Source organism: Mustelus asterias, chromosome 21, assembly GCF_964213995.1.
Source record: "Mustelus asterias chromosome 21, sMusAst1.hap1.1, whole genome shotgun sequence".
In the NCBI taxonomy this organism is placed as follows: Eukaryota; Metazoa; Chordata; class Chondrichthyes; order Carcharhiniformes; family Triakidae; genus Mustelus; species Mustelus asterias.
Window position 1 is genome coordinate 10341528 of NC_135821.1, and position 12749 is coordinate 10354276.

The 12749-nt window shown below is 46.5% G+C and overlaps 1 protein-coding gene across 4 annotated transcripts in view; it reads right to left on the reverse strand.

The window, feature by feature from the left end:
* Nucleotides 1-12749, reverse strand: part of LOC144509092 (serine/threonine-protein phosphatase 6 regulatory subunit 3-like) — a 116439-nt gene that overhangs the window by 41985 nt on the left and 61705 nt on the right. For all 4 annotated transcript variants that reach the window (XM_078237430.1, XM_078237428.1, XM_078237432.1 and 1 more), the window contains exons 8-10: nt 10651-10816; nt 1571-1723; nt 521-688 (exon numbers count right to left, since the gene is read on the reverse strand). In XM_078237430.1, coding sequence (XP_078093556.1) covers nt 521-688; nt 1571-1723; nt 10651-10816 — 487 coding nt within the window. The remainder of the gene's footprint in view (nt 1-520; nt 689-1570; nt 1724-10650; nt 10817-12749) is intronic.

A 12749-nucleotide genomic window follows, 5' to 3' on the forward strand; every position in this document is an offset into this window, starting at 1 on the left:
ACCACCCTCTCCCCTTACCCCCCCCCAGCATCCTCCCCCATCCCCCTGGTCCAGTAACATCTCAATATTAAAATTCTCCCCATATATTCAAATTCCTCACCACGCCCCATATCTACAACCAGCTCCAAATCCCACAATACACTGCATTCCTGACTCTCGCCTCATGCCTTCAGCACACGGAGCACAGCAGTTCAGGGCAGTGGCTCACTGCCACTTTCTCGGGGGCAATTTGGGATGGGCAATAAGCACTGGCCTTGCCACCAATGACCACATCCGCACAAATGAATCAAAAAGAGAATGGTGCAAAATGCTGATTAATTTGCACATTGCTGTTTTGCATTCTATTTATAAGTCTCATTAGGTTCAACTGATAACTCGAACATTTCACATTAGGCTGCAGGATGAAAAGGAAGCTTTCTTTAAACCAGTCCGAGCTGGATTTGAATACAAGGCTAAGGGGTAGGACGTCAGTGTCTAACCCACTGGACCGTGATCCCTGAAAGAACCAGGTTTTACATACGTGTTTGATGAGTGGATTCTCTCGGGTGGACTCTGTGCTGTTTTCGCTGTGATTTTCTACATTGGCTTCAGTGCAATCTTCTGCTGGAGGGTTCCCCAGAGCCGTGCTAATGCACAGCTCCACTTGCAAGTGGAGGAAGTTATTCCACACGTACTTGAAGTAGAGATCCTGGTGAAACAGATCCATGACGAAAGGGCATTAGTGTGGAACGGTAAGAAAACACACTCTTGGTAGGATTGAGACAACAGAACAATCTGTGGACAAAATCTCAACCCCAGCTGCTGTTATGCAAGGGGACAAAATGGGCGGCATGGCGGCACAGTGGTTAGCACTGCTGCCTCAACAGTGCCAGGGACCCAGGTTCAATTCCAGCCTTGGGTGACTGCCTGTGTGGAGTCTGCACGTTCTCCCCGTGTCTGCGTGGGTTTCCGCCCGGGTGTTCCGGTTTCTTCCCACACTCCAAAAGATGTGTAGGTTAGGTGGATTGTCCATGCTAAATTGTCTCTTAGCGCCCAAAGATGCAGTTAGGTGGATTGGCCATGCTAAATTGTCCCTTAGTTTCCAAAGATGTGCAGGTTAGGTGGATTGGCCATGCTAAATTGTCCCTTAGTTTCCAAAGATGTGGTTAGGTTAGGTAGATTGGCCATTCTAAATTATCCTCAAGTGTCCCAAGACGTCTAGGCTAGATGGATTAGTCATGGTAAGTGTGTGGAGTTACGGGGATAGGGTCTGGGTAAGTTAATTTATCAGAGAGTCGGTGCAGACTCGATGGGCCGAATGGCCGCCGTCTGTACTGTAGGGATTCTATGAAAAAGGTTTACAACAAAGCGTATGCACAGCACGCACTCCTCATTTCCTGTCAGTTCAGATATAATCACGGTTCCTTTTCTCATTCTTGTGAAGACAATGTCTCTTACTGGGATGTGGTTCCACTTTCACTGGTGGCCATCCTTCTCAAACCAGTCTAGGCAAACTATTCAGATACGGCTACTGTTTTTCACCTTCCCTGGTTGGTACGGAGGGCAGCCCTCTCCCAGCCCCAACACTCACCAGAAGAACGTCCAGTGTGTTCAACTCCATCAACTCCTGATTCACGTCGCTATTGTTCACTTGTAAGACGCTGGTGACGAGTTTGACCACATGAACCCGAGTGTTCCCCAGTGGCGGGTCCAGGGTGCCCCAGGTAGTCACCATTTTACTTTTCTATGGAAAGAGAAAGAAGAACATTGAAGGGGTAAGAGGCAAAGTCTCAAAATACAATGCGCATTATCTTGAACTGTAGTTAATTTCTAGAGTGATTGAGATGCTTGTTAGTGAAAGCCTCTGATTGGGACGCAAGCATGAGAAGCAGTAGTTGCTACTCTGGCCCCTCAAACCTGCTCGCCATTCAATAGATCATAGCTGTGTTTCTACATCAACTCCACTTCCCCTCCCCTATTCCCTCCATGCCGCCACTATAGTTAAGAAAGACCACCAACGCCTCTACTTTCTCAAGAGCCGAAGGAAATTCAGCATGTCCGTTATGACTCTCATCAACTTGTACAGATGCACCATAGAAAGCATCCTTTCCCGATGTACCACAGCTTGGTATGGCTCCTGTTCTGCCCAAGACGGCAAGAAACTACAAAGGGTTGTGAACGTAGCCCAGTCCATCACATAAACCAGCCTCCTGTCCATCGAGTCTGCCTAAACTTCCAGCTGCCTTGGAAAAGCAGCCAGCATAATCGAGGACCCCACACACCCCGGACATTCTCTCTTCCACCTTCTTCCGTTGGGAAAAAGATACAAAAGTCTGACATCACGTACCAACTGACTCGAGAACAGCTGCCATCAGACTTTTGAATGGACCTACCTTATATTAAGTTGATCTTTCGCTACACCCCAGCTATGACTGTAACACCACATTCTGCACCCTCTTCTTTCCTTCTCTATGAACAGTATGCTTTGTCTGTATAGCGCGCAAGAAACAATACTTTTCACTGTATACTAATACATGTGACAATAATAAATCAAATCAAACTCAGTGTATAAAAATCTATTAATGCTGAATATGGTCAAATTCTCTAACCAGAGGACTGCAATCCTAGTCAAAGATTCACTACCTCGAGGGATTCTCTTTGTTTCAATGCTGGATGACGGACCGCTTATTCACAGATTATAACCTCTAATTCTAAACTCTCAAGGAATAGACCATAAGACCATAAAACATAGGAGCAGAATTAGACCACTCGGCCCATCGAGTCTGCTCTGCCATTCAATCTTGACTGATATTTTTTTCTCATCCCCATTCTCCTGCCTTTTCCCCATAACCCCTGATCCCCCGATTAATCAAAAACCTATCTATCTCTGTCTTCAAGACACTCAATGACCTGGCCTCCACAGCCTTCTGTGGCAAAGAGTACCACAGATTCACCACCCTCTGGCTGAAGAAATTCCTCATCTCTGCTTTAAAGGATCGTCCCTTTAGCCTGAGGTTGTGCCCTCTGGTTCTAGTCTTTCCTACTAGTGGAAACATCCTCTCCGTGTCCACTCTATCCAAGCCTTGCAGATCCCCCCCTCATCCTTCTAAACTCCAATGAGTATAGATCCAGAGTCCTCAACTGTTCCTCATATGAGAAGCTCTTCATTCCAGGGATCATTCTTGTGAACCTCCTCTGGACCCTTTCCAAGGCCAGCACATCCTTCCTTAGATACGGACGTAAGTGAGAACACAATCACACCAATAGTCACGCACAATAAGATCTAACCTAAAGCAGAACATTAAAACTAGAAGCAGCTGCCACCAGCCTATAGTCAACACCATCACATCTACAGGCGATAGCAGGTCAGTGGAAGTACCAGGAGGCAGTCACACCAGGATAGAGGTCTTCTGATTTTATCAGTGGTCAGGGACAGGAGGGTGTGACTGCGAGCAAGGCAGGTATGGAGACCCAGAGGGTAGGAGTAGAGAGGCCTCAGACTTTGCAATTGTCCATTAGGTTTGAAGTTCTTAGTCTATAAGGATGAAAGTGGATGAGTAAACTGAACATGGAACACAAAGCCATTCAAGCAGCAGGAGCTAAAGGCACGCAGTGGTAGTTGGGACCAGTGTAGTCAGTGAGATAGACACAATTCTCTGCAGCCGAGCACGGGAATCTAGACGGCCGTGTTGCCTGTCCAGTGCCAGTGTTCAGGACACCTGCTCTGGGCTGGAGAGGAACTAGCAGCTGGTCAGGAGAAGATCCAGTGGATCCAGTCCACATTGGTACCAACAATGTACACAGAACTGGGAAAGAGCTTCTTGTTGACTGACTATGAGCACCTAATTGAAAAGCGGAACTTCAAAGGTGATAATCTCGATTTCTACCCGAGCCATGAACAAATTTATTTCTTAGTGTCACAAGTAGACTTACACTGCAACGAAGTTACTGTGAAAATCCCCTAGGTCGCCACACTCCGGCGCCTGTTCGGGTACACCGAGGGAGAATTTAGCACGGCCAATGCACCTAACCAGCACGTCATTGGAGTGTGGGAGGAAACCAGAGCACCCGGAGGAAACCCACGCAGACACGGGGAGAATGTGCAGACTTCGCACAGACAGTGACCCAAGCCGGGAATTGAATCCGGATCCCTGGCGCTGTGAGGCAGCAGTGCTAACCACCGTGCAGGCATGGGGCAAATCAGATTAGACGGTTAAATGCATGGATTAATGATTGGTGTGGGAGAAATGGGTTTCGATTCATGAGGCACTGGCCCCAGTACTTGGGTACGTGGGAAGTATACTGTTGGGATGGCCTTCAATTGAACCTTGCTGGGAGGGTGTTCTAGCGAATTGTATAACTAGGATGGTAGACGGGGCTTTAAACTAAATAGTGGGGGTGTGGGGTTAAGCTTGGGAAGATGTAATGAACTGGAGAGAGGAATCAGAACATAAGGTAAGAATAAGGGAAATGATGATTCAAGTGTGGCAGGAAGGGACAGAGTGTACAAAACTATTCCTGCATCAGCAGCGGTTATAAAAATAACAAAGAGGCAGAACAAAAGGCTCTGAATCTGAATGCACGCAGCATTCATAATAAAACAGATGGACAGACAGCTTACAAATAAACAACTATGAGCTGACCGCCATTACAGTCATAGCTGCGGGATGACAAGGATTCGCACCGGAATAGTTAAGGGTCCATGACATTTGAGAAACACAGGCAGCTAGGAAAAGGACATTTGGGAAAGACAGGAAGCTAAGAAAAGGTGGAGGGCTAGCTCTGTTAGATAAGATTGGCATTGGTGTAATGGAGAGATCTGGAGATCCAAATGTAGGATCAGTTTAGGTGGAGATGAGAAACAGCAGAGGGTAAGAATTCACTTGCGGGAGTGGTTTGTCGGCCCCCCCCCGAACAGTAACCACACTGGAGGGTAGGGCATACAGGAACAAATAATGTGGGCTTGTGAGAAGGTACTGGGAAAACCATGGGTGATTTTCATCGACATTGGGCAAATTAAATTGGCAAAGGGAGCCCGATGATGAGTTCCTAGAGTGTTTTCAGGACATTTTCTCAGGACAGTATGTTCTAGTACCAGAGGGCGGGCTATACTAGATCTGATCATGTGCGATGAGACAGAATGAATTAACGACTCAGTGAAGGTGCCCATAGGTAGCAGTGATCATATGATGATGGAATTTCATATTCAGTTTGAGGAAGAGGGTAATGGACCCAAGACTAGTATTTTAAAGTTTATTTATTTATTAGTCACAAGTAGGCTTACATTGACACTTCAATGAAGTTACTGTGAAAATCCCCTAGTCACCACCCTCCGGCGCCTGTTCGGGTACACTGAGGGAGAATGTAGCATGGCCAATGCACCCAACCAGCACATCTTTCGGACTGTGGGAGGAAACCCACGCAGACACGGGGAGAACGTGCAGACTCCGCACAGACAGTGACACAAGCCAGGAATCGAACCCGAGTCCCTGGTGATGTGAGGCGGCAGCCTAACCATTATGGGTACACTAAGGGAGAATGCAGCACGGCCAATGCACCCAACCAGCGCATCTTTTGGACTGTGGGAGGAAACTGGAGGAAACCCCACAAACAGGGGGAGAACGTAAACTTAAATAGGGGCTATTATGAGGGCAGGAAAACAGAGCTGGCCAAGTGAATTGGGAAATTAGGTTAAGGGATAGGTTAGTAGAGATGCAGAGACATTTAAAAGGAGATATTTTCAGAATACTCATAAAAGTTACATTCCACTAAGAGACTCTAAGGGTAGAATACATCATCTGCGGCTAACTAAGGAAGTTGAGGATAATATCAAAGAAAGTGTGTAATTCCACAAATGAGTGCGGCAGGTCAGGAGATAGAACAGAAAGTTAAAAACAAAGAATGATTAATAAGGAGGGAGAAATTAGAGTATGAGGAATAGCTAGCTAGAAATATAAAAAGGTATTTAAAAAGGAAGCAAGAAAGGTGAGCATTGGTCCTCGAGAGAATGTGAATTATAACGGAAAATAGGGAAACGGTGGATGAATTGAACAGATATTTTGCATTCATCTTCACTGTCGAGGATACAAATAACATCTCAGAAGTGAAAGGGGAGTTGAAAGGGAGGGAGGAACTTAAAATATTCTAACCGTGGATGGAAAATTTTCGGACTGGAGGCAGGTTGCTAGCGGAGTGCCACAGGGATCAGTGCTTGGTCCTCTGCTCTTTGTGATTTTTATTAATGACTTAGAGGAGGGGGCTGAAGGGTGGATCAGTAAATTTGCTGATGACACCAAGATTGGTGGAGTAGTGGATGAGGTGGAGGGCTGTTGTAGGCTGCAAAGAGACATAGATAGGATGCAAAGCTGGGCTGAAAAATGGCAAATGGAGTTTAACCCTGATAAATGTGAGGTGATTCATTTTGGTAGGACTAATTTAAATGTGGATTACAGGGTCAAAGGTAGGGTTCTGAAGACTGTGGAGGAGCAGAGAGATCTTGGGGTCCATATCCACAGATCTCTAAAGATTGCCACTCAAGTGGATAGAGCTGTGAAGAAGGCCTATAGTGTGTTAGCTTTTATTAACAGGGGGTTGGAGTTTAAGAGCCGTGGGGTTATGCTGCAACTGTACAGGACCTTGGTGAGACCACATTTGGAATATTGTGTGCAGTTCTGGTCACCTCACTATAAGGAGGATGTGGAAGCGCTGGAAAGAGTGCAGAGGAGATTTACCAGGATGCTGCCTGGTTTGGAGGGTAGGTCTTATGAGGAAAGGTTGAGGGAGCTAGGGCTGTTCTCTCTGGAGCGGAGGAGGCTGAGGGGAGACTTAATAGAGGTTTATAAAATGATGAAGGGGATAGATAGAGTGAACGTTCAAAGACTATTTCCTCGGGTGGATGGAGCTATTACAAGGGGGCATAACTATAGGGTTCATGGTGGGAGATATAGGAAGGATATCAGAGGTAGGTTCTTTACGCTGAGAGTGGTTGGGGTGTGGAATGGACTGCCTGCAGTGATAGTGGAGTCAGACACTTTAGGAACATTTAAGCAGTTATTGGATAGGCACATGGAGCACACCAGGATGATAGGGAGTGGGATAGCTTGATCTTGGTTTCAGATAAAGCTCGGCACAACATCGTGGGCCGAAGGGCCTGTTCTGTGCTGTACTGTCCTATGTTCTAACTAAAAGCTGGCCAAGGCGCCAGGTCCTGGTGAACTTCGTCCTCGAGTCTTAAAGGAAGTGGCTTCAGAGATAGTAAATGAATACAGTTTTTAAATTTTCTAACATGTCCCAGATTCTGGAAAGGTCCCATCAGATTGAAAACCAGCGAATGTGCCTCTTCTTTTCACAAGAGAGGGGGGGGGGGGAAGACAGAAAGCAGGAAACTACAGGCCAGTTAGCTTTGCACGTGCCGCAGGGAAATTGCTGGAATCCATTATTGAGGTGGCTATGGTCGAGCATTTAGAAAATCTCATTGCAATCAGGCAGTCAATATGGTTTTGTGAAAGGAAAACCATGACTAATTTATTGGAGTGCTTTGAGGATGTAACAAGCAACACAGATAACAGGGGGCATACTGGATGCAAGTTACGTGGATTTCCGGAAGGCATTTGACAAGGTGCCATATCAAAGGTTACTATGCAAAATAAGAGTTCACAGTATAGGGAGTAATATAATCACATAACAGGAAACAAAGGTTACATAAATGAGTCATTTTCAGGTTGGCAAAATGTGACGAGTGCAGTGCCACAGGGATCAGTGCTGGGGCCTCAACTTTTCACAGTTTATATCAACGACTTGGATGAAGGGCCCAAACGTATGGTTGCTAAATTTGCTGCCAACACTAAGGTAGGTAGGAAGGAAAGTAGGTTATGAAGAGGACATAGTGGCACAGTGGATCAGTGGTTCGCACTGCTGCCTCACAGCGCCAGGGGCCCCGGGGTTCGATTCCCGGCTTGGGTCACTGTCTGTGCGGAGTCTGCACGTTCTCTCCGTGTCTGCGTGGGTTTCCTCCGGGTGCTCTGGTTTCCTCCCACAGTCCGAAAGACGTGCTGGTTAGGTGCACTGGCCGTGCTAAATTCTCCCACAGTTTACCCGAACAGGCGCCGGAGTGTGGCGACTAGGGGATTTTCACACTAACTTCATTGCGGTGTTAATAAAGAACAGTACAGCACAGGAAACAGGCCCTTCGGCCCTCCAAATGTAAGGCTACTTGTGACACTAATAAATAAACTTAAAAAACTTAAAACATAAGGAGCCTGCAAATGCTCCTTATTTGTACGAGCAACATTTTGGGCAGATGGAATATAATGCAGGCAAACGCAAACTTCTCCATTTTGGCAGGAAGAATAAAGAAGCAGTTTAATATTCAAATAAAGAGACATTGCAGAACCCAAAGGTACAGAGGGATCTGGGCGTCCTGGTACATGAACCACGAAATGTTAATGTGCAGCAAGTGATTAGGGGTGCAAATGAAATGCCTTATTTCTTTACAAGGGGAATGGAATATAAAAGTCGGGATATTTTGTTACAGTTGTACAGGTTGTTGTGGAGCCCACATCATTTTGAATACTATGTACAGTTTTTGCCTCCTTATTTAACAAAGGATATAAGTGTATTAGAGGCCATTCAAAGCGGGGGGCATGTGAGTGAGGGGGGCGTGTGAGTGAGAGAATCTTTGGCACTCTTTTCCTCAGAAAGCAGAGGCAGGGTGAATGAATTTATTTTTAAATTATTCATTTTTGGGACATGGGTGTCGCTGGCTGGGCCAGCATTTATTGCCCATCCCTAGTTGCCCTTGTTCAGACGGCAGTTGAGAGTCAACCACATTGCTGTGGCTCTGGAGTCACATGTAGGCCAGACCGGGTAAGGACAGCAGATTTCCTTCCCTAAAGGACATTAGTGAACCAGATGGGTTTTTCCGACAATTGACAATAGTTTCATAGTCATCAGTGGATTCTTAATTCCAGATTTTTTTTTTTTACCGAATTCAAATTCCACCATCCTGCCGTGGCGGGATTTGAACCAGCATCCCCAGAACATTGGCTGAGTTTCTGGCTTAATAGTCTAGCGATAATACCACTAGACCATTTCCTCCCTTTTTATTTATTTAGATTTCCCCTTGAATATTTTTAAGGCAGGGGTAGACAGATTCTTTAACTAACAAGGATGTCAAAGGTTGTTGGGGATAGGTGGAATGAGAGTTTGAGGTCACAATCAGATCAGCCATGAATGGTGGAGCAGGCTCAAGGGGCCGAATGGCCTGCTCCTGCTCCTAAATCGTATGTTCCTATGTACTCAAGTATCCTCCATTCCAAACAAAAAGCTCATTTGTGATTCAGCCTAACCCTCAATCCCAGGTACTAGTTATTCTATACACCAACTATTCAATTCCAGCCAAGGGCTCACTTTTGGATACCTGTTGTGTTATATATAAAAACCATCTTTACCCTTTCATTTGATTCCAGCCTATAATTCACTCCCGGGGATCCATTACTTTAAGATGTAGGCTATCTGAAACCCTCAATTAGTTCCTAATCGAGGTATGAGTAGAGAAGTGCCACCTGGTCTGAAGTGTTAGATGTGTATTTCCTCTATCAAGTGCCGAATGCCTCAATGTGAAAATCCAACATTTGAATGAAGCTTTTCCACAATCTGACGCAAGAACTTCAATCTCTGACACATTTTCCAAACCCTTCCTCATTCCCCTCTCTTTCACGGGATGAGGGTGTCGGTGGTCGGGCCAGCATTTATTGCCCATGAACTGAGAGACTTGCTTGGCCATTTCAGAGGGGCATTTAAGAGTCGACCACATTGCTGTGGGTCTGGAGTCACATGTAGGCCAGACCGGGCAAGGACGGCAGATTTGGCGGCACGGTGGCACTGCTGCCTCACAGCGCCAGGGACCCGGGTTCAATTCAGGCCTTGGGTCACTGTCGTTGTGGGGTTTGCATGTTCTCCCCGTGTCTGCGTGGGTTTCCTCCGGATGCTCCAGTTTCCTCCCACACTCCAAAGATGTGCGGGTTAGGCTGAAAGGCAATGCTAAATTGAGTAAGGAGTCTAACAACACCAGGTTAAAGTCCAACAGGTTTATTTGGTAGCAAACGCCACTAGCTTTCGGAGCGCTGCTCCTTCGTCAGGTGAGTGGAAGTTCCACTCACCTGACGAAGGAGCAGAGCTCCGAGAGCTAGTGGCGTTTGCTACCAAATAAACCTGTTGGACTTTAACCTGGTGTTGTTAGACTCCTTACTGTGTTTACCCCAGTCCAACGCCGGCATTTCCACATTATGCTAAATTGACCCAAGTATTGGGGGATTAACAGGGTAAAAATGTGATTACGGGAATGGGGCCTGGGTGGGATTGTGATTGGTGTTGACTTGATGGGTCGAATGGCCTCCTTCTGCACTGTAGGATTCTATGATTTCCTTGCCTAAAGGACATTAGGGAACTAGATGTTCAATGAGAGTATGGTCACCATCACTAGCCTTTAGTTCCAGATTTCATTTTAATTGAATTTGAATTCCACCAGATTTTATGGTGGGGCTGGAATGGTCGTCCCCCAGGGTATTTAAGCCTGGGTTTGTGGATTAGGAGGCAAGTGACATTATCACTGCGCCTCAGGCCTTCCCCAACCTCTGCAGGTAATAAAAGTAACTTCACGTCAATACTTGCCTTTGGTGGGTCGAGGAGGAGCTGGTGGAAATCCCGCAGTCTTAATTTGATGCCGAGTAGCGTCCCTGCACTGACCTGGCTGCTGGCGTGGTCCATTCCCGGGGGGCATAGGTCCAGCTGCCCGTCGAGGTTACAGAAAAGTCCACCCATGCCACCCAGGTCAGACCTGCGCAGAAAGAAAACAGGCAGAGAAATCCCAGTGAACAGAGCGGCATACATCATCTGTGACAATTTGCCGAGCAGGATTATGGGTCGATTCTTCAAAAGCCGAGAATGCTAATGAAATCCTGAGAGGATTTAACTTCTGACAACTGTTAACAGACAGAAGTGAAATCTATTTGGTCACGATGACAATTGGGTGAGCACTCACCCGGTTTTGAACCGAACCCGGGTGATTATGACGGCCAGACATGGTAATTTTGAAACACCACAGACACCAGTTAGTTTTCAACGGCGAATAAATCGAAGATTGATAGATTTTTTACTCTAAGAGCTTTAAGGGATATGGTATCAAGGCACGTGAATGGACTGCAGATCAGCTGTGATCTCAATGAATGGCAGGATAAACTAGAGGGGCTTAGTAGTCCCTAACGTCAGCAATACAGGGAAAGCGCACGCTGCTTCAAGTTCACATTGCGCGAGTGAGACACTACAGTGGCACAGTGGTTAACACTGCTGCTTCTCAGCGCCAGGGACCCGCGTTCAATCCCTGGCTTGGGTCGCTATCTGTGCGGAGTCTGCACGTTCTTCCTGTGTCTGTGTGGGTTTACACCGGGTGCTCCGGTTTCTTTCCACAGTCCGAAAGACGTGCTGGTTAGGGTGCATTGGCCACACTAAATACTCTCTCAGTGTACCTGAACAGGTGCTGGGGTTTGGCGAGTAGGGGATTTTCACAGTAACTTCACTGCAGTATTAATGTAAGCCTACTTGTGAATAAACTAAACTTACTTGAGCCTTATACTTCCCTGAGCCAACCTGTTCCCAATTCTTCTCCCACTGCTCCATTAGGAAGTGGGACAGCCCTCCTCATCCTGATTTCCTATAGGGAATACCCAATATTCCTACAGTAGCAACATGAATGAGGACAGAGACCCATTATATGGTGCAATCAAACTTTGCACTGGTACTTCTGTGATGTGTCAACCAAAACCTTCACAGCAGGATGACTGAAGCCAACTAAACCTGCCTTTTTTAAAGTTTATTTATTCATGTCACAAGTAGGCGTATATTAACACCACAATGAAGTTATTGTGAAACTCCGGCACCTGTTTGGGTACATTGAGAGAGAATTTAGCACGGCCAATGCACCTAACGTCTTTCGGATTGTGGGAGGAAACCCACGCAGACACGGGGAGAACATGCAAATTCCACACAGACAGTCATCCAAGTCAGGAATCGAACCCAGGTCCCTGGCGCTGTGAGGCAGCAGTGCTAACCCACTGCGCCACCCCTCAAGAAGTGGATTCGGGTAAATTGCCAGAGCAAGGGTAATTTCAAAGTCTCACTACAGGTCATTACCTTCCTTATCGGGATAGATAAACAGAAGCTCATTCAAATTCTATTTCTTTTGGACACAGAAGATTACATGGCACTAATGGAGAAACAGGCGTTTGGTATATTGACATAACAATCGTCACTTCACTTTGACAAGTAGCTCACTGAATGTGAAGTCCTTGGAGATTTTTTTTTACCATGAAACAGAGTTCTCTAAATGCAAATGCGAACTTGGGCAAAACCTTTTGGACACATTGTAAAACAAGAGAGGGGCGGCACGGTGGCACGCACTGCTGCCTCACAGCACCAGGGTACAATTTTGGCATTGGGGAACTGTGTGGTGTTTGCACATTCTCCCTGTGTCTGCGTGGGTTTCCTCTGGGTGCTCCGGTTTCCTCCCACAGTCCGAAGATGTGCAGGTTAGGTTGACTGGCCATGCTGAATTGCTCGTTAAGTGTCAGGGGATGAGGCTTGGGTTGGAGTTTTGTCGGTGCAGACTCGATGGGCTGAATGGCCCCTTTCTGCCCTGTAAGGATTTTATGATTCTAGGAAGTCCTGCAAAGGAGTCAAGGACTGCCTGCAAATCTATAGCCACACCCACCAAG